The sequence below is a fragment of the Pseudopodoces humilis genome, chromosome 11, assembly GCF_049639895.1.
Source record: "Pseudopodoces humilis isolate 2021_Gansu_Grassland_sample_001 chromosome 11, ASM4963989v1, whole genome shotgun sequence".
Classification (NCBI taxonomy): Eukaryota; Metazoa; Chordata; class Aves; order Passeriformes; family Paridae; genus Pseudopodoces; species Pseudopodoces humilis.
In genome coordinates this window covers 24,186,717-24,208,294 of record NC_142210.1, presented here as the reverse complement: position 1 = coordinate 24,208,294, position 21,578 = coordinate 24,186,717, and the positions used below count along the sequence as shown (strand labels likewise).

The 21,578-nt window shown below is 53.7% G+C and overlaps 1 protein-coding gene across 5 annotated transcripts in view; it reads left to right on the top strand.

The window, feature by feature from the left end:
• Positions 1 to 21,578, top strand: part of KCNAB1 (potassium voltage-gated channel subfamily A regulatory beta subunit 1) — a 56,611-nt gene that overhangs the window by 23,186 nt on the left and 11,847 nt on the right. For 3 of the 5 annotated variants that reach the window (XM_005525138.3, XM_088061132.1, XM_088061130.1), the window contains exons 2-6: positions 10,843 to 10,886; positions 17,764 to 17,801; positions 19,679 to 19,758; positions 20,328 to 20,372; positions 21,508 to 21,552. In XM_005525138.3, the coding sequence (XP_005525195.1) occupies positions 10,843 to 10,886; positions 17,764 to 17,801; positions 19,679 to 19,758; positions 20,328 to 20,372; positions 21,508 to 21,552 (252 nt within the window). Of the gene's footprint in view, positions 1 to 4,598; positions 4,681 to 10,842; positions 10,887 to 17,763; positions 17,802 to 18,159; positions 18,339 to 19,678; positions 19,759 to 20,327; positions 20,373 to 21,507; positions 21,553 to 21,578 lie in introns of those variants that run through there. The other 2 variants (XM_088061131.1, XM_088061133.1) reach the window with 2 other exon arrangements.

The following is a 21,578-nucleotide window of genomic DNA, read 5'->3' as shown; positions in this document are numbered from 1 at the left end:
TAAATTGTCCCTTCCTGGGCCATCCCTGTTGATGCTCCTGGACCTTGATGGGATGGAGCTGCCTTGGGCTGTGCTGAGAGCTCAGAGTTATCCTGGGGCTGCTCACATTCCTCCCCCTTCCCCACCCTCAGGATTGTGTCTGAATCAGCCTCTCTTGCCTATGGGAACAGCACCTATTTTTCATTTCCAGCTTCTTCACCCACTTCAGCTGAGTGACTGATGCTTCCCAAGGCAGCTCGAGGGATGGGGCAGGGAGCCCCCCTGTCAGGCTTTTCCTGGTTTTATTTTGCCTCTCTGAGTGTGAGTGGCACAGAAAGGAGGGCAAATGGCATTTCTGATTGCCAGCTCCGTGGGGTTTGGTGGCACCCAGGGGTGCTGATTTCCCAAAGGTGGGATGTGTGCTCAGCAGGGCAGGGCAGGGCAGGGCAGGGCAGGGCAGGACTGTGGCTCCGTGTCCATCCCCAGCAGCCGTGGGGGCTGCGGATCACGCCTGGCACGGATGGGATGGAGCCCTCCCCGCTCCTCTCATTTCTGGCACTAACTCGACTCCATCAAGGTTTTTTTTTTGCACGGATAACGTAATCCCCTCAGACATTTGAAATCCTGCACTTTAAAAGCCTCGCTGCAGAATGACAAAGAGTTTTTTGCTCTTGCTGCCGGGGTTGGCCGGTGATGAAGCACGGCGGGGGCAGCGCCGTGGGAAGGGTTCTGGGATGAGCTGGGATGGGTTCCCCGGAGCCCAGGAACCCCCAGCACGGTCCCAAACCATCCCCAGCCGCTGACCCCACGGCTCTGCAGCCCTGGACAGCTGTGCCCCGCTGGCCTGCGCTCCCTGTGGGCTCGGGCCCATCTCCTCTGCCTTATCTCCATTTTAATGCGTCATCTGCAACTTGTGTGAGCGTGCAGGAAAACGCTGGGGAGCTGCAACTGAGGCGACCACCTACGCAGCCGGTGGCCCTAGGAGCACGGGAGAGGAGCTGGGAAGTGAGGAGAGAGCCAGGGAATGGGGGCTGGATGCCCTTCAGGCCCCTGTGCCGTCCCCTGTGCCGTCCATGCCCGGCCTGGCTGCTCCTCCTGCCGCCCAGCCGGGTGCCCACTGCCCAGGGGCCACCTCCTGCCTTCCCCCTGCCCTTCCCCAGCCCTTCAGCACCGCCCTGCTCTGTCTCTGCAGTTATTCCACCAGCAGCACTTTCCTGGTTTCTATCCCCGACCTCATCCTGAGCATCCCTGCTCCTGTGTGGAGCCGGTGAGGCAGATGCACAGAGGGACACCTGGGGCTGTGTCACGGACTGGGAGTGTCCCAGGCCAGGCTGGACGGGGCTTGGGGTGACCTGGGATAGTGGAATGGGATAATCTTCAGGGTCCTTTCCAACCCAAACCGTTCTGGGGTTCTGTGATCCATCTCCTCCTACCCTGAGGCAGCAGGAAAGCAGCGCTGCTCCAGGAGCACGTGATCCAAATCAAATTCTCTTTTATTTCTGTAACAGGTAGGAGATCACACAGCAGTTTGCAAAGCAGCAACCACGAGCACAGTCACACAGTGCAGGTGTCAGAGCGAGTGCCAGAGCAAAGTGAAGGATGCACGTGCTCAAGTAAGGGAAGGAATCTGTGTTTTCAGCTCGCACAAGTTGGGCCACCTACGCTGGTCCAGCTGCTGCAGCTCTGCGTGTTTATCTGTGCTTCTCATCAGTTGAGAACTGAGGTAAAAAATTCCTGAGATTTGATGCTTGGCCCAAATATCCGAACTTCATCAAGCCAGGAGCGTTTGGACAGGGCTCTCAGGGGTGACGGGTGGGGTTGTTGGGGTGCCTGTGCAGGGCCAGGGGCTGAACTGGAAGGCTTTGGAGTCCCTTCCAGCTCTGGACATTCTGTGATTCTGAGTTTGCTGCAGCTTCATGGCCTGAAGCTGTCCTGGCTTGTGTCCACACGAGGAACCTGTGCTGGATGTGCTGCCTTGGTCTGAGCGCCCGAAGGTCCCAGGGCCGTGGGCTGCTGGGGGGATGAGGTGACACTGTGGGGATGAGGTGACACGGTGGGGATGAGGTGACACCGTGGGGACGAGGTGACACGGTGGGGATGAGGTGACACTGTGGGGATGAAGTGACACCGTGGGGATGAGGTGACACCATAGGGACAAGGTGACACCGTGGGGATGAGGTGACACCATGGGGATGAGGTGACACTGTGGGGATGAGGTGACACCATAGGGACAAGGTGACACGGTGGGGATGAGGTGACACCATGGGGATGAGGTGACACGGTGGGGATGAGGTGACACCATAGGGATGAGGTGACACCGTGGGGATGAGGTGACACTGTGGGGATGAGGTGACACCATAGGGATGAGGTGACACCGTGGGGATGAAGTGACACCATGGGGATGAGGTGACACTGTGGGGATGAGGTGACACCATAGGGATGAGGTGACACCGTGGGGATGAGGTGACACCATAGGGACAAGGTGACACCGTGGGGATGAGGTGACACGGTGGGGATGAGGTGACACGGTGGGGATGAGGTGACACCATGGGGATGAGGTGGCACTGTGGGCACAGACGGGCCCATCTCATCTGGGCTGTCTCTCGTGGATGCTCCGGAGCTGTTTGGGTCATGCTGGGGTGGAACAGATTCCATTTGGGAACAGGGAATGTTTCCGAGGGCCAAGCAGGAAGGTGGAGCAAGGAAAGCTGCTCAGCAGGGTTTGCTCGAACCCACCCTTTTTATTTGGCATTATTGAGGTTTAACCCCATCCTGCCCAGCAGGGAAATGTCCCCTTTGGAAAGCCCCGAAGCCTCCCAAAGCTGCGGCTCCGCATCGCTGCCATCACCGCGGGTACAGGCGGTCATTTCGAGCTGCTGGGCGTGTCGTGAAGTGTTTTGTGCCCAAAATGAGAGACACAAAGCATTATTTGCCTCTCCTCCCACCCACGGCACTCGGAGACAACCTCCAGCCACCGGTGCCTGCCCTGGAGGAGCAGCTCCTGATTGCCTGAGATCCGCAGGGCTTTGGGAAAGCCAGCCCTGAGAGCAGGAGAGCGCTCAAGTTAATTATCAGTGACAATTAGCATCTCCGTGGGGCTCAGCCTCAGCTCCCCGCGAGCCTGAGCCCGATGGATGGGGAGAAATGGATGTACCCGAGGTGTCAGCACGGGCTGAGCATCTCCCAGGACGCTGGTAAAAAACAGAGAGCAACATTTTAACACGGGCAGACAGTGCTGGGACACGGGGCAAGAGTTTTAAATGAAAAGAGGAGAGATTTAGATTGGATGTTGGGAAGAAATTCTTGTCTGAGTGTGGTGAAGCCCTGGCACAGGCTGCCCAGAGAAGCTGGAAGTGTCCAAGGCCAGGCTGGACAGGGCTTGGAGCAGAAGGTGCCCCTGCCATGGCACTGGATGGGCTTTAATGTCCCTCCAACCCAAACCATTCTGGGATTCTGGGATTCTGCTGTCGTCCTGCAGGAGCCAGGGATGGGGCTGGAGTCAAGGCCAAACCAGGTGTGTCACTGTCCCCGCTCCACAGGTGCCAGCTGAGGGACATCAGATGAGCTGCAGAGGGAGAGGGAAATGGGGAGGGTCTCTGCTTTCATCAGGATTTTGGTGTCTCTTGAAACAGCCTCTTTTTTTCAGGGAATAAATTACATATTTTATTCATTTTCTGCACAGAGAGGAGCGGTTCTGGAGCCCTGATGGGGATGTTTCTAAGCAACGTTGTTTTCCCACCACCAGCGTCAGGAACAGTGACTTTTTTACTTTTTTTTTTTTATATATATTTTTTCATATTTTCGTAGCAATAAGACAAACTCTCTGCAGTTTATATCAGGAAAACTGTGCCACGATTTCCCCAGTTTGGCTGTATCCCCCCACCTCCGAGGGGGTGTGTGAGGGGTCCCCTGGGGGTCACCTGCCTCCAGGTTGCTCTGCAGGCACCATCCCCTCAAGTTTTATTTTGGTAGAGTTTGGCTGCTGTGGGCACAACCACAGACTCAGGGCAATGAAACCAGGCTTGGAACAAACCAAAAACAGCTTTATCTGAATTCTGTGGAGCTCACCCAAGCCTGGTGATTCTCCTGTGGGTGTGGACTCAAAAAATGTTTTAGTCATTGTATGTGTTATTGCAGAGATTTTATTTAAAACTTCTGGTTTTGCATAGGGGGGAAAAAAACCTTTCTCTCCTTCTGTGTCTCATTTCTGATAGATGGATGGATGAATAAATGCATGGATGGGGAGGTGGAGAGATGGATTAATAGACAAAAGGGTGGGTGGATGGATGGATCAATAGATGGATGGATAGATAAATCAATAGCTAGATGGCTGGATAGATGAATAGATAAACAGGCAGATAGGATTGTTATCCTGATCCCTTCCAGCTGGGAATACTGGAAGGGAAGGGGAGGTTTGGGCTGATTTGGGAGTTGATTGAAGTGGCCAAACCCAAACTCTCCAAACAGTGAAGGGCAGCAGGGCAGCAAATCCCCACCTGGATAAACACAACTGTTGTGCTGTAATTGGTCTGTCCCTGAGGGATACAGGAACCAGTCTAGGGTAATGAGGTAATTAAGCAGCACGAGAGTCTCAGGCCATAAATCTGTGCCAGGGAAGGGGGTGGCTGTTGGTCGTGTCCCTGTGTGGGGTTTGTGCTCTCTCACAGCTCGGCGTGCTCTGAGGAGCTCGGCTGATGCACGGTGAGTGTGGGAGGATAACAGAGCTTTTCCTCAGGAGAGGAATTGTCCTTCCCCTCCAGTGGTGGGGGCAGAGGGGATTGCCCTGTGCCTGGGCTGTGTTTGGGAGGATGGAGGTGGCTCTGCAGGGCCAGGGACAGCTCCTGCCCCTGGGTCCCTCAGCCCAGTGTCCCAGCACTCTGCCTCTGATGGGCTCTCCCCGATTCCCCTGCTCCAGGATTAATTACAGCCACACAATTCCAATTGTTTTCTGCCCTGTGCCACAGGAGGGAGCCCCATTCCTGCCACGTGGTGCTTTGCAGGGATGTTTTACCCCTGCTTTCTCTCCTTTGCTGAGAGGGTCATTTGAATGGCTGTGCTGGGCAGTGCCGGTGTCCCCCTGCAGGGCTCTGCTGTCTGGGCGATCACACACATGTTCCCACCTCGGCTTTCTCTCCTAAATCCTCGATTTGTGTGCCAGAGTTGTGCCTCATCCTCCCCCTGAGCCCTGCTCTCCAGTTCTCCTTTCTCCTGACTCCCCAGGATGCTGTGCCCGCTCCCCTGGGAGCTCTCTGCTCCAGGCTCATCCCACATCTCTATGTACATATATAAATTACAGATTCCTTTAGTTCTCCTTCAGCTCTGGCTGCACAGTCAGCACTTACCCTTCCCAGGGAATAATTCAACTCCAAACTCCCATAAAAGCCATGAAGGAAGCAGGGGGTGAGGGAAGAGGCAAAAGGAGGACTGGGAATTTTCCATGTCTTCCAAGATCCTCGCTGCTGCCCTGTGTTGAAAGAGGTTTAGGGTGGGCACTGCTGGTTTAAGGCAGGATTCTGTGCAGCATCCGCTTTCCAGGAGCAAGGGAGGGTGAAACCAAATCCCAGGGGATTTTTCCTTGTAATGTGGCCTCTGTTGGAGATTGGGTTATGTGTGTAGTGCTAACTTCAGTTAGGAGAGTCTTGAAAACCTGGGATATTTCCCCCTGTCTTTTTGCTGTCAGGTTTTATCCCAGATAGCTCTGTGCTGCTGCAGGATGTGCTGGTCCTTCCTTTTTCCCTTTGTGTCACTTCTTGACTTTCTGACGTTTAACCACAGGGCTCTTGAAGCCAAAAAATTGTCACCTTGACCTTTTGTGTGGATGTTGGACCCCAGTGCTTTCTTTGGCCACAGAACGAGCTCTCCTTACCCAGCACTCCCAACTGGATGCATCTCTGTAGGATTTTCCTTGGTTTTGCCCATCATCTTCTTGCAGTTAAGTGACTGACAAGCAAAATGATGTGGTTTCCCCCAGATGTGAGGAGCCGGAGGCTTTTGCAGCTCTGGGTGTGTCCTCAGGGCTGGATCAGGTGGCTCCCTGTCCTGCACAGACTGGTGTCAGCCCCCGAGCCCATCGCATTTAACAAAACAATTAACTCAGGCATATTCAGCTCTGCAGCAGCCCTGGAGTGCCTCTTTGAGCAGCATTTCTGCCCTGGGTGAAGGACTCGGTGCTGGGGTGGGTTTGGGTTGTGGGGAGCCAGGTGTGGTCCCCATCCGGGCTGAGCTGCTGCTGAAGAGCCGGGAGGAGCTGGAATGAGGAGAATGGGAATGAGTGACAGAGGGAAGGTGAACTGGAGCCTTTGAGCCCCAAGGATGTGATACCCGGGGGGGCTTTCCCCTCTGCTGCCGGCAGGGAAGGACTGGCAGCACTCGAGCCAAGTTTTCCAGGTCTCTGTGCAGCTGGAACAGCCCCATCAGCTGCGGAGCTGATGCCCACCAGGAAAAATTCTGAGCTCATCCCGGGGAAAAGCCCTTCAACCACTGGGCACGGGGGCTCTGAGCTTGTGCGTGATGGGGGAGGATGAGGGATGAGGAAGGAGCAGGCACAGAGTGGCAGGAGAAGCAAGGTTGGGATTGTCCCGGAGCAGAGGGGGTGACCAGCCCCGTGGCTGTGCCATGTCCTGTCTGGCAGGAAGGTGCCATCCATCCCCTGCTGGGCTGGCAGCTCCTTGCCAGGAGGACCTGCTGGCAGGGATGGGCTGGGTTTGGCAACAGCTCCTGGGGGTGATGCCCCAGCTCCCTGCAGAGCTCCTGCCCTGTGCCTGTCAGGGTCCCTTGGCAGTGATGTGTCCCCATGGAAAAGCCTAGTCAAGGGAATGTCAGCCCTGCCTGGCACTGCTGTGCTGGCCTGGGCCATGTTTGTGTTTGCAGTGTGCCAGGCCTGGGCTGTGTTTGCTGTACCTCAGAGCTCACCAGGCCTGGGCTGTGTTTGTGTTTGCTGTGCCTCAGAGCTCACCTGGGCTGTGTTTGTGTTTGCTGTGCCTCAGAGCTCACCAGGCCTGGGCTGTGTTTGCTGTACCTCAGAGCTCACCAGGCCTGGGCTGTGTTTGTGTTTGCTGTGCCTCAGAGCTCACCAGGCCTGGGCTGTGTTTGTGTTTGCTGTGCCTCAGAGCTCACCAGGCCTGGGCTGTGTTTGCTGTACCTCAGAGCTCACCAGGCCTGGGCTGTGTTTGTGTTTGCTGTGCCTCAGAGCTCACCAGGCCTGGGCTGTGTTTGTGTTTGCTGTGCCTCAGAGCTCACCAGGCCTGGGCTGTGTTTGTGTTTGCTGTGCCTCAGAGCTCACCAGGCCTGGGCTGTGTTTGCTGTGCCTCAGAGCTCACCAGGCCTGGGCTGTGTTTGCTGTGCCTCAGAGCTCACCAGGCCTGGGCTGTGTTTGCTGTGCCTCAGAGCTCACCAGGCCTGGGCTGTGTTTGCTGTGCCTCAGAGCTCACCAGGCCTGGGCTATGTTTGTGTTTGCTGTGCCTCAGAGCTCACCAGACCTGGGCTGTGTTTGCTGTGCCTCAGAGCTCACCAGGCCTGGGCTGTGTTTGCTGTGCCTCAGAGCTCACCAGACCTGGGCTGTGTTTGTGTTTGCAGTGTGCCAGGCCCTGGTTCTGTGTGCTGAGGTGGCTGTGACTGTCCTGCCTCGGAGGTTTTGGTGACCTCGGGGAGGTTTGTACGGCCCCACTGTGGGCACTGAGAGGGGCTGCCCTGTGCTCTGCCCCAAACCCTCTCCCTCCTGCCCCTTTCCCCTGAGGCCTCTCCAGTGGCCAGGTCTGGCTCAGCTGTGGCCCAGCTTTGGGCACCACAGCAGCGTGCTGCTGTTTGGCTTTGGACTCTGGCTTTTAAAAGAGTTCAGAGCTGAGCTGCTGAACACCTTCAGGCCTTGCTTGTGGTGCAGGTTTGGGGAAAAGGGCAAGGAAAAGGAGGCAGTGCCAGACTGGGAGGTTGGAACAGACTGAAGGGGACCAGGGTGGCTGCAGGGATGGGGCACAGCAGCAGATAAACTCTGGGTGCTCTGTGTGTGCTGTGGGAGCAGAACCATTGCTCCACGCCTGCAAAGCCCAGGCAACTCTGGCAGGAGAAGCACGATCGCTGTGCTAATGAAAAACCAGGAAAGGATGGATCAGAGCTGACTTTTAATCAGCTGCTGTGGCCAGGCAAAGTGATCCTCAGAGACCAGAGGCTCCTGCTTTGTCCTGTCTGATGGCAACTCTCTTACAGAGAGAGTTCCTTCCCAAAATCCCTCTGGCAGTGGGAAGCCATTCCCCCTTGTCCCAAATCCTTCTCCAGCTTTCCTGGGGCCCCTTTATCCCAGAACCTCCAGGTAAACACCCTGAGCTCACTGGCACAGGCACCCCACAGTTTTCCCAGCAGGATGCTCAGCTGTGCAGATGCTCCTGATGGACTGGGATTTGTTCCCATCACCGTTCCCAGCACCTTCCAAGCCCTGCTCCCAGCACAGCTATCCTCAGGGATCTGCTGCCAGTTCAGCTGCAGGGACGGAGCTGGTTCATTGTCTCAGAGCCCGGAATTAGTGCAGTGGAAGCACAAAAAGCTTTCACTGCCCCGTTACTTAGAGACAGCCCATTGATTTCACTTGGCAGCTGTGCAGCTTCAGGCACGTGTCTGTCTGTCTGTGTGTCTGTCTGATCCAGCTCCATGTGCATCCACCTGGGTGCTGCAAAATCCCTGTCAGTGCGGGCATGTACGAGTGTTTGCTTGGTGAGGTTTTTGTTGGTTTGTTTCTCCTCTCTCAGGCAGAGGAGAAGCAGGTCTTGAATGACAAATTCCAGACAAATTCCGGCTCTGCAGGAGGAGCCAGCGCTGGCCTTGGTGGCTGTGAGCTCTCAGCCAGCCCAGGCACCCCAGTGGGACCAGGTCACAGCTGCTGGGGGCACACCTGGGGATGCTCTCCAGGCTGGGCCGTGGGCTCAGGAATCCTCCTGCCCAGCAGCCTCCCAGCTCCCTTTGCAGGGGGGATCTCACCCTGCAGGGATTTGGCATTTCCAACATCAGTTTCCCAAATATCCGGGTCAGGTGTGCGCTGAGCAAATGGCAGAGATCTGGAAATCCAAACACAACGTTTCTGCCTGGATTTGTTGGCTGAGCAGACTCTTCATGGGGCTGGGTACTGCTCCCTGGAGCAGAACTGGGCATGTTTTACCCCGAAAACTGCCTGGAGTGGTGCTGTGGAGCTGTGGGGAAGGACAGGGCAACCAGTGAGATCTGGGCATCCTATAAATGCAGGGAATCCCCACAGGGATGCACTCACACTGCCTGCCCATACAAATACATATCTCTAGAGATATATAAAGGGGTGTGTGGAGAGGATCTGTATTTGCACAAATACTGGGAATATCTGTGTGTGTAGATATATAAAGGGTGTGTTCATGAATATATAGATTTAAAGGGTATATGTGTGTATTTACATAAAAGGTTACATGTAAAGGATACGTGTATGCATAGAGCTAAAGGGTGTATGATATAAATATAATATAAATAATAATATATTTATATATATAAAGGGTGTATGTGTAGATGTATATTTATATTTATGTGGGGAAAGAAGTTCATGGCTGAGCTGTGCCCACGGACTTTGAAAAGCAAAGAACAGGTGGGTGAGAAAATGGATTAAACCCCTCTCTCCTATAAAATAATTGGAAGCTGTGTGGGAATGAACAGCAGCACTTGATTCCAAGGAGCGTTCTGGGGTGGGTGGGCTGTGTCCAGAAGGAATGCAGAAATCCCCATCCCATGGATCTGGAATTCCTGCCCTCAGTGCTGCAGCCCTGGGGCTTTGCCTTTGGGGCAACCCCCAGGGGTTCCAGTTGTGCTGGGGAGGATGGGGCATCATTTGTGCTGTTCTGGGCATGGATGGGTTTGGTGGGCAGGGTCCAGCTGTGCTTGCACTTAAAAGATGGGAAAAAAAAAAAGGAAAAAAAAGGAAGGAAAAATATAAAAGGAATAAGGAAGAGAAAATAGAACACACACACAAAAAAAAGGAGGTCAGTGCCTGCCCTAGCTGTGCTGCAAGCCTGGGGGCTCATGGTGCTGGAGATGCAGCTGCAGCTTTTCAAACAGACCTGCAGGTCAAGGTCCTGTGCCTCCCAACACCTTAAATTCCCATTAGCAGCAGTAAATTTTGGATGCAGCTGTGCATTAAGGGGTCCTGGAGGGGTGGGAGGATGGGCAGTCCTGCCCCAAGGTGTGCCTGCTGTTGGGCTGGTCCTCCTGCCCCCCTGGGATGCTCCTCAGGGAAATGGTGCCGTAGGAATGAAAACCTGAAGTGGCTGGGAAATCCAGTGTGGAAAAATGGGACGAGCTGAAAGTGCAGGTCACAACCTGGGGTGTTGTGTCCAACCCCTTCCCTGACCCTGCCTGGGGGCCAGCAGGGCTTTTTCTTCTGTTTTCTTTGATCTGGCTTCAAATAACTCAGCAGGAGCAGCAAAAAGTGCAGGGGCTGTTTGAGGTGCTCTGCAGCAGAGGGATGGGCAGTGATTTATACCTCGATCCTGCCCTGTGGCAGGGGGTGGAATGGGATGGGCTGTAAGGTCCTGCCCACCCAAACCACTCTGGGACGCTGTGAAAGCGCAGGGAGTATTTGTGGGACCCCAAATGATGTTGGGTGTGAGGTACAGCTGAATGGATTTGGGTTTATTCCCAGCCTCTGAGCACTCAGGGGGGAGGATGGCAGCACATCCACCCTTCCCCAGCCTGGCTGCCCAGGTCCCACTGTGGGAGATCTGCCCCTTTTGGAGGAAAACACAGGATTTGGACAGAAGCAGTGGCTTGTCTTCTCCAGCTGCTGCTTTCCCATGGGGTTAAGTTGTGGGCCCCTTAAGGGCTGAACTGTATTTTCTAATTATTTTCTTTTCCTTCCAGAAACCTTGGGAAGTCCGGGCTGAGAGTGTCGTGCCTGGGGTTGGGTGAGTACCTGTGGCCCCTTCCCCCAGCACAGCCAGGGGAGCTGTGTGAGGCTCTGTGGTGGAAATTCCTCCTGTGTGCCCAGTCCCTGGGAGAAGCAGCCTGCAGGGATCCCATGGAGCATCCTCAGGAGCGCCAACCTGGGCTGGGCCAGGGCTCCACTCCATTCCCTTTGATCCCATCCCATCCCCTGTGTGCGCTGTCATCCCCACTCCACCCTGGCTCCAGAATCACAGAATTCCTCATCAATATTTTATCCCCTCCATGTTTTCTCAGGAAGGGCATCCATGAGCAGGGGCAGTGCTGGCCCCGGGCTCGTGGAGAGCTCCTGAAGGCTTTGCTGGGGTGAGAAATGCTCTGCTGGATCTCAGTGCAGCACCTGCACTCAGAGCTGCGCTTGTGATAGAAACCAAGCCCTGGAGGGAGGAGGAGGAGGCTGCTTCCTCACTGTGAGCTCCCTCCACAGTGCCAGGCTGAGCACCAGGAATGCGGTCCCACCCCCTGGGATGTGCAGGAACCCCCCTGGCATGTGCAGGAATTCCCAGGGGTGGAATCTCTGCTCCAACAGAGCCCTTCCAGCCCCGTTCCTTGTTCCTGGGGGGTCAGAGGTGCTGCCACAGGGAGGTGCAGGCACCACTTTAGGTTGCTTGAAGAATCACTGAGAAAAGCATCAGTGGACCCAGGCTGAATATAAATTTATCAAATGTAGAGTTTGATGGCACATTTTATTTTCTCGCTGCGTAGCCAGGGCACGTGAAGGAAAATCAGGTTCAAGTCAGAGTGCAGTGGTTCCAGTGGGTGCTGGGACAGAAGGGTGGGATGCAGAGAGGGCAGGAGATCCTCCCATTGAGTCCTGGGGCTCAGAGCAGCCCCAGTGCCAAACTCAGCCTCAGCCTGGATCAGTGCTTCAGGTCTGAAGGATTTAGCAATGCTCAATCAACACAACAATAGCAGTGCTTAATCAGTTGACTAATTTAACATTTATAAAGTGACTCAATAGGATTTGCTATAAGCACAACAGTAGCTTAATTATGAATCTAAGCTAATTATGAATCTAAGATGGCAACATTCATGCTACACTTACTCAGAGTATTTAAATCAATTGATGTACCCACAGATGCAAGGAGTCTGTGGCAAACTATAAACCTGTGAAGCAGTTCAGGGAAACACTGCTGTCTGTAGCCTCACAACCTATGGATGCTGGGCTTTAGTCATCGGGAAATTTCCATCCTGGATGCAGTTTGGGTTGGGAGCTACTGGAATTTTCTTTGAGAAGTCCAATAATAATAATAATGCTATTATTTAACAATTCTATTATTATTAGGTCAGAGCAACCTGGTCTACTGGGCAGTGTCCCAGCCCAACAGAGGGCTGGAATGGGAGGAGCTTTAAGGTCCTTGCAGCCCAAACCCTTCCATGATTCTGTGATTATTCTGCTCAGGCTGTTCAGACAGAAAATTAAGGCCTTGGTGCTGTTTGTTGGAAATCAGGAGCTTGTTAGAGCACAGGCTGTGAGAGCAGGGAGTGTTTGGGGGAAGTTCCAGGGGGTTACCTGCCCACATGAGCACTGCCAGGATGGAGGTGGATGAGGAGATGTCACTGCCTTGTGCCAGGTGAGGACCCGGGCTCTGCCTGATCCTTCCAGCCCCATCCCTGCCAGGGCTGCCTGCTCCCAGCCCCTTTTCCCAAACATGCTTTGGGATTTGGTGTTAAACTGGAGGCAATTGTGAAAGTCACCCTGTACCACAAGATGTGTTCTGCCAAGAGCTCTTCTGGTTAAAATAGCCCCAGCCTTGGAAAAGACTCGTCTTGTCTGTGCAGAGGTTTTATTTATCAGCCTCACAGCTTCCCCAAGTGCTGCTGTTGTGGTGGAGGAGAAAAGCCACGGGAAGGAAGTAGCAGCAGGAAAAGAAAGAAAAAGAAACCAGTTTTGCAGAGCTTTTCTTTGATTTCAAGCGGGTGGAACTGCAGCAGCATCTAAATATACTGAGCCTTTGTGAGTGCAGCTGTGCAGGGGCTGGGGGGGCTGCTGGGCACCTCCTCCTGCTCCAGCACTGTGAGCCCTGCAGCCCCTGCCCGTGTGCAGGAATAGGGAGCTGGGAAGCCTGAAATCCAGACATTCCCTGGAATGTGCAGGTGTTTCTCCTGCAGCACAGCAGCTTTTCCCTGGATTATTGTTTTGGATTGGAAGGACCTTAAAGTTCATCCTGTTCTCTCCCTGATATGGCAGGGACATCTCCCACTGTCCCAGGCTGCTCCAAGCCCATCCAGCCTGGCCTTGGGCACTGCCAGGGATTCAGGGACAGCCCCAGCTGCTCTGGGCACCTGTGCCAGGCACTGCCCACCCTGCCAGGGAAGGATTTCTCCACAATATCCCATCTAAATCTCTTCTCTTCCAGTTTAAAACCATCCCCGTTGTCCCACCTGTCCCTCTGCAGATCCATCAGGTGTCTGCTCCCAGTGCTGGCTTATCTGACTTTCCTAAATGGCTTCTCTCTTGCAGTTCCCCAAAAGATAAATGTGTTTCCCTGTGTTCTCTGCAGCATGGAAATCTAATTTAGGGCTCACTAAAGTTTCTGAAGGCTCAGCAGTCTTCAAAAGCCTTGCAAAATCTCAGCAAGGTGGGAGTGTGCTTCATCCTGCGGGATGAAAAAGTGGAGGAGAATGGGAAGTGGGGCAGAAATCAAAGGTGGGCAGGGCTGAGGCAGCAGGGACCCTTCAGTGACATCCTGCTCTCCTGGCTCACGTGGGCATGAGCTGGGTCCTGCCAGGGCTGCTCTGCAGCCTTTCCCAGGCAGGGATAGCTGGGGAGAGCTCTGAGCTCTCAGAGCAGTGTCTGAGCCTCATTCCTGGTTACTGGAGCTCCCACGGAGCTGGGACTGCTCAGCCAGGCTGAACTTCCCTGGGGAATCCCAGTGCCAATCCCTGCTCCTGTCCAGGACATCCCAGTGCCAATCCCTGCTCCTGTCCAGGACATCCCAGTGCCAATCCCTGCTCCTGTCCAGGACATCCCAGTGCCAATCCCTGCTCCTGGCAGGGACATCCCAGTGCCAATCCCTGCTCCTGTCCAGGACATCCCAGTGCCAATCCCTGCTCCTGGCAGGGACATCCCAGTGCCAGTCCCTGCTCCTGTCCAGGACATCCCAGTGCCAATCCCTGCTCCTGTCCAGGACATCCCAGTGCCAGTCCCTGCTCCTGGCAGGGACATCCCAGTGCCAGTCCCTGCTCCTGGCAGGGACATCCCAGTGCCAGTCCCTGCTCCTGTCCTGGGACATGCCAGTGCTGAGCCCTTCTCCTGTCCTGGACATGCCAGTGCTGAGCCCTTCTCCTGTCCTGGACATCCCAGTGCTGAGCCCTGCTCCTGTCCAGGACATCCCAGTGCCGAGCCCTGCTCCTGTCCAGGACATCCCAGTGCTGAGCCCTTCTCCTGTCCAGGACATCCCAGTGCCAATCCCTGCTCCTGCCTGGGCTGAGCATCCCAGTGCCAATCCCTGCTCCTGAGCATTCACCCCCTGCTTTGAGGAGTTACCTGCAGAGGAGCCTTTGCCTGGGGCTGCCGTGAGGCTCCTTCCTTGGTGCTGGATCCAAAATGTGCCAGGGAAAATGTTTTTCACGTGTCTAGTTCAGGCTGGGCCTGGCCTGTGGATTCCTGTTGGTTTTGAGAGTGTTGAGGCAGCCTCCAGCGAGGTGATGAGCCCTGACTGAGACGAGCAGGACAAAAGCAGCCACTCCAATCCCATGGACAAAAGGTCGCAGCTGCCTACAAAAATGGTTTTTTTGTGAGCCCAGAGGGGTGAGGTGCTGCTCCTGCCCTCGGTCTTTGCTCTGGGGATGGGGTTTGGCAGGGCCCGAGCTCCTGCAGGGATGGGCTGGGGTCAGCCAGGAGCCCTCTGTCCCTGCAGGGGTGACACTGTCAGGGTGGGGTTTGCTTTGGCATCACTCCCAGCCGGGCTTGGTGCAGAAATTCCCCTTGGGGGCGAGGATATCCAGCTGGAAAGCTGTTTTTCCAGGCAGGAGGGAGGAAGGTGATGGGCAAGGGGCAGCAGAGGGAAGTCTGTGTGCCCCAGCCCTGGGGCAGGGGATGCCTTTCCAAACCATGAGCTGGGATAGGAGAGAGACAGCGACTTGGAAAGGGGAAAAGGAGCAATTTAAAAAATATATCTTTCTCCAGTATATTTTTCTTCTCAAATGAGTGTGTTGGCTGAGGTTGTGAATCATCCTTGGCTGGTGTTTGAAATGCCAAATGTGCCTTGTGCTTTTTTTTGCCTTAGGTTTTTTATTTTTTATTTTCCAAAGGGAGGGGAGCAGCCTGTGCCTCTGCTTTGGCTGGGGGTGCCTTCCCTGTACCAGAGCCTCTCCCTTCCCCAGCCACACCTGGTGCTTTAGATCTCACCTTGCTGAGCCAAAATTCACATCCCTGCCTGGTTTTAGTGATGATCATGGAAAAAAAAATCCCCACCCGTGTGCTCCTGCCGATGCTCCTGTCCCCTGGTGTCCCCCAGCACAGGGAGGACACAGGGGGACCTCAGGCAGGGCTATCCAGCACCACAGATATTTATTTGTGCATTTCAAGAGCTTTAAAGTGCTTCTTATTCTCCTTTGAGGCATTGTGAGCTCTGGGGCTGCTCTCCCTGTGCCCCAAGCTCTGAGCACGTTGTCGCTCAGTGGGATGTGGTTTGTGTCACAAGGTGAATTTTGAGAGGATGTGCACTCTGTGGGGAGGATGAATAATTCACTTCCTTCTCACCTGTGCACCTGTGTGCTGCTTATGCAAAAGAAAAAAAAATCACTTTGAGATAAACAGTCTCAACCCATTTTTTGGTACAAACACGTTTTAATGTATTCCTGTAAAAATAACACCTCTGAAGCTTTAACATGGAAATCAGGCTTCATTTGGTTATTTTTTTTTCTCTGCATGAAGAAGCTTAAAGATAAAATGAAAACAGGTTTCAGTTTTATCTTTGTTGTGCAGGACTAGAGCATTTAAACTCCAATAATCAGAGAAAATACCTCTCCTGAGGTCTGTAGCCAGCAAGGTGTAGCAGGGGTACTCCTGCCCCATTATTATTGTCCTTATAGAGCTAAAGAAAATATAAAATTAGCTAGTAAATGTGTGCTCTTTGCTCATTTATTTAATTTCCATTTCATCTCTGATCTGTGGCAAACTCAGCTTTTCCAGCTCGGGTTGTTCTGCAGGAAGTCAGGAGTTGCAGTTTGAACTCACACTTTGTGCATCTTTAAATAGCTTTATTTGCACTCAGAGAAAACTGACGTATTAAAAAATTCAGATTGGCCTTTTTTTGAGGGAAAGAGAGCAAGGTTCTGCTGCCAGAGATGATGATGTGGCTGTGCTCTGAGCAGGGCTGATCAAAGCTGCTCGAGCGCTTCCACCCCTGCTCGGGGTTCACGTCCCGGCACCCAGGGACACCATCCCCCTTTGATGAGGGTCTGGGAGCATCTTTTGCATCTTTGCAAGTGCAGACAGGCAGGGAACCTGGAATTTCTGCCCCTTTGCAGCATCTGAGCTCAGCCCTGGCACTGCAGTCTCTGTCCTGTTCAATTCCTGCTGCTTTGCGAGGGACTCCTGTCCCAGGCTGCTCCCAGCCCTGCCTGGGAAAACCTCACTGCCTTTTCCATCCTGGAGCCTCAACCCCTCCAGAAATCAGGATTTTCAGTTCTGGGGGTTTTAAGCACCAAGTGAGCTCTGCCCCGTGGGTTCAGTGACTGACATCTGAATTTCTGTGCAGTTTTGAGGAGTGAGGAGGAGCTCCAAGGGGCTCTGAGGGCTGGCAGGAGGCTCAGGGGTGTCACAGCCCTGGCATCCTCACGGTGCTGGGGTCTGAGCAGGGTCCCTCGTGGGACCTGCTGCTCCCCAGGCTCCCTGCTGCCTCCTTCCCACTGCCTGAGGAAATCTGTGTTCCTAAAATAAATATATACATACAAAATCTATAGATAGGAAACAGCGTTCCCATAGGAATTCCTTGGGGTTGGACCAGCTGACCTTTAAAGGTCCCTTCTAACCCAAACTATTTTATGATCTGGTTAAATCCACACATTGCTTCCACCACAGGATATCTTAATTTTTTGTTTGGTTTTTTTTAGCAATGATCATATAGAGATAATGCCTCAAGTTTTCCTAATAATAGACCAGGCTCAGCAACTGAGCCTAAACAGCAGCAGCTTTAGGAGCCAGCCTAGAGAAAGCACTGCCCCTGGGCTGTGCTGGCACTGGACCTTGGCTCCATGGAAAAGCTCCCAGGGAAAAGTCACTTTGGGCTGGAAATCTTCCCTGTCAGAAGAAATATTTCTCTTTTTTATGTCTTTTTTTTTTTTATTTATTCTAATTTTGACGTTCAGGATGATAAATACTGAAGTACAGATTTAAGGAGCCTTTAATTTCCCAAATGAAGTTGTGGCAGCATCATGAATATTTTTCCTATTTGTCAAATTGAAGCTTTGGAAAATGATTTCTTGTTTGGAAAGAGCTTCAGATTTCAGGGCCTGGCAGAGCCCAAGGCCAGGTTGGAAGGGCTTGGAGCAGCCTGGGGCAGTGGGAGGTGTCCCTGCCATGGCAGGGGGACACTGGATGGGATTTAAGGTCTGTTCCAACCCAAACCATTCCAGGATTGGAATCCAGCTCTGCATTTTGGCACCACAGCATCCCCTGGGTGCTGCCCTGGGCAGCTGCCTGTGCCAGTCCCACCCTGGGAGAAGGTGCCCTGTCCTGCCTGGCTGCAGGAGCTCTCTCTTGGGGCTGCACCACCCCCCGAGCCAGTTCACCCCATCTTAAACCCATTTAATCCCAAAGAGAATTTAGGTGAAGTCTCATTTTCGATGTCAAAAGCCTCTTGTAGTAACAGCTTATTTTGTTTTCTCCAGGGACCTGGGTCACTTTTGGAGGTCAGATCTCAGACGAGGTGAGTCCAAAGCATGGAACAAACCCTGCTGTGGGATATTCTTAAATTAAATTGTGGCTCCTGGAACATTCCTGCACGGAAAGGCAGAGCTCTGCCAGGTTCCCTGATGAACCTGGCATTTCCAGAGATGGACTCAGAAGTCACATCCACCCCTCAGAGCCATCTCCTGTCCCATGCAGCGTCCCCTCCTTCCCACGGCGCTCCTGCCACGGGAATTGGAGCTGGTTTTGTGTGTGGAAATAATGGGCAGCAGCCGTAAATGAGGCAGGGGCAGGCCTTAAAAGGTGGTTTATTTTTGACATAAGATGAAACAAATGAAAATGAGCTCGGGTTTTCTCCATGCTTTTCCCTGGAGCAGATGGCTGCTGATCCCAGGGAATCATCCCTGGAGCGCTGGGCTGCACGTGAGCTCCTCCAGCCTGGGTGCCCACAGATGTGAGCGCCCAAGGGACAGCAGCTGCCTGCCCCAGCACATGGAATAACCCCCAAAACAACTCTGGCATGAGGAGAAGAGCCCAGGAGCCTGAATTCAAAGAGGTTTTCATTTAAATTCACCTGATCTTTTGTGGTATCACTGCTTCTCCTGGTGGGTCCCCAGCTCTGGTCCTGTCTCGTGTGGGATTTCTGGTGGTCAGTCAAGGCTTGTTTTGGTGATCAGTTTGCACTCTGGTTCTCCTGCCCTGCTGGCTCACAAGAATTCCATGTCATGCATGGAAAAGCAGGACAGAAACATCCTCGGGATGCTGAGCCAGATCCTTCAGCCCCTGGGGGTGCAGCATCCCCAGGGAGCAGCAGAAAGCCCCACAAAATGACCTTCAGGCATTTCCATACCCCGTGGCATCTCTGGAGAGCTGCAGGAGCAGCTGGCAGGCGGCCAGAAGAATCTTAAACTCCCCCTTTGTGTGTTAAATTCTGTAGATTCACAGAATATCTCCTGTAACCCTATTAAATTCTTGGCTGCCTTCCTGCCAGCAAGCTCCTGTGAGAGGAGATTAATTCCTGCCAGGCTGGCTCCAAGGGGAGTTGATGTAAATCCATGTTCTGCTGTCTCTCCCTCCCTGGGTGCCCTGTTGGAGGTGTTCCCTGGGCAGGGGGTGTCACAGCCCTCCTGGCTGTGCTGGAGCCTGGCGTGGGATTTCCCTGGAGTGGGATATTCCTGGCGTGGGATCTCCCTGCTGGCTGGGGATGGGGTTTGTCACCCTCTAACACTACTGGTGAATAAAGGTGGGCCCAGCACTTGGCAGTTTGAGAGCCAAAAGCCCCAGTGTAATGTTACAGCCCATTTCTGTGCAGTTTCCAGAGCTGGTGTTTAACTCCAGCTGCTGAGCAGCTCTCTCACCACTCCCTTCATTGCTTAGAAGGTGTGTGAGGGTGTGTGGGTGAGTGCTAAAAGTCTCTTTTCACCCAGGTGTTTACATTTTTTCTCTGTGGATTCTCCTGAGTTAGACCTCTTGTTTTCACAGGTGCAAATGCTTTTGTTACCAGAGCAGATTGTTGTGCTGATTCTCATTCCTTTAGCTCTTCCTCATGGGAACTCAACAGAGCAGCTGCACTTAGGTGCAATGTCCCCCAAAAAGAGACTGTTCCCCCAAAATGGGGACACCCTGCAAAAGGTGACTGTCCCACCGGTGTCCCCAGCTGAAAACGAGCACAGAGGGAGCGTGTTCTCCCCCGAGAGAAGACCATGTCCCAGTGTCCCTTCCCCAAATGGGGACAATCCCCCCAAAGCCCCCCCAGCTGCAGCCAGCTCCCTCCTTCCCCTGCAACCAGGGTGTGAGGTCGAGTCTGTCTTCCCCACGGTTTTATAGGGCCTTTCTTTTGTGAGTTTTTTACTTGTATGCACCAGTCACCCCCAGCTGTCCACCCTGCCTCCCCAGGTGGCCGAGCAGCTGATGACCATCGCCTACGAGAGCGGCGTCAACCTGTTCGACACGGCCGAGGTGTACGCGGCCGGCAAGTGAGTGCAGGGCTGCAGAGCTGCTCCCACCTCCCTGTGGGCACCTGTGGGCACCTGGGCTCCCCCTGGGCTCCCCTGGGTTCCCCTAAGCTCCCCTGGGCTCCCCCTCGTCAGGGGCTGGGCTCTGGCCATGCTTGCAAAGAGTGGGACAGGAAAACCTTTGTGTTTGGAGCCCTCATCAGACAAACCCCAAGGAACTGACCCAGAGGCTGGATGGAGTGTTTCCCTTGTGCCACTTGCTGTTGGCACAGGGAGGAACAAACCCTGAGCAAGTGAAGTTAGGGTGGATCTCCACGGTGCTGGTGGCCGGGGGCTGTGGGAGCTCCAGGCACAATCCCAGCTCCGGCTGCTCCGAGAGCCGCTGTGGGATGGGGAGCAGCTCCCTGATCACTGGGGTTGGGATGGTGGCCACGGTTCCTGCTGGGAACAGCACTGGGGCAGCCAGCAGGGGATGGGGAAGGGGCTCTGGGCTCGGGGGATGGGATCTGCCCCAGCTGGGGGGGCAGGGGCTGCAGGCTGGGCTGGCTGAGCAGCCCCGGCCTCCCTCACACCGGGATCTCCCTGCACAGGGCCGAGGTGATCCTGGGGAACATCCTGAAGAAGAAGGGCTGGAGGTACGGTATGGCATTCCCTGTCCCCCTTGGCATTCCCTCTGCATTGGAGAACTTCCCACAGGAGCACCCACAGCTTCCCAGTGCCCAGGGACAGCGCTGCCCTGGGATTTTGGGTGTGGGATTCTGTCCAGGACCCCGGCTCAGTTTTCCCCCTCCACGTGGGAGGATGAGTGCTGGCACCTCATCCCTGCCAGGAATGCTGTGGATTAGGGATGCAAAACTGTGACAGGCCTTCATCTGGGCAGCCTGGGAGGAGATGACACCTCATTTAAATGATGCACATTAGCATATGTTGTGGAGTTTCAAGAGATTTGCATAATCTTTAAAGGCCTGGGCAGGTTCAACTGAAGGGGAATTCTCCAAACCCAGCATCCCTGTCTGGGATTAGAGGGGGTGATTGATTATTTGGTAAGAAATATTCTGGATGATGTGGAGGAAAAAAATTAAGTCAAATAAAAGCTGGGGAAATTGCATTGTATGTGTCTGGTTTTGCAGCAAGGTAGCTGGAGGATGATAAATCTTTGATTTAATATCATGTAGGAGTTTACAGATTAATTCAGATGTATCACACTCGAGTTTAATAACTCTGGGAATGCTGCATGGCAGTGAGAAGTATGGCTAGTAGAGGGAACAGCACTGCAGCCCTTCGTTAAAGGTCTGGGTGTGGCTGACCCCGTAATTAAAAACATTTGGGGGTTTTGGTCACTTCTCTTGGATTACCTTTGGTTTCTGTCCTAATGTCCAATCCAAACTTCCCCTGACTCCAATCAATTTCCTCCTGCCCTGCCTATTTATAAGCACATTTTACCAAAACACCTGCAGGAGGATATTTCACTTTCCCTCTTCTGAAGGAACTAAAGCTCAGATCCCCTCACTTCCACCACGTGGAGAGGGACAGCTCCCTGGGCAGTGGTGCCATTCCCTAGGGCAGGTGGCAGCTCCTGGGCTCTCAGTGGCTGCCAAAGCTGGACTCAGGGTCTCCTCAACATCTCACAGCTGCTCTTTCCTGGTGCAGCATTCCCAGCAGAAATCCTGCTCCCAGCTTTTAGAAGTTACTGATGGGCAGGATCCTGCTTGCTTAATTATTATTATGATTAATTTTTAAATTATATTAATTTTTCTGTTGTTTTTGCAGGAGGTCCAGTTTGGTGATAACCACAAAGCTGTACTGGGGTGGCAAGTAAGTGTGGCAGTGGCTTGTCCTGG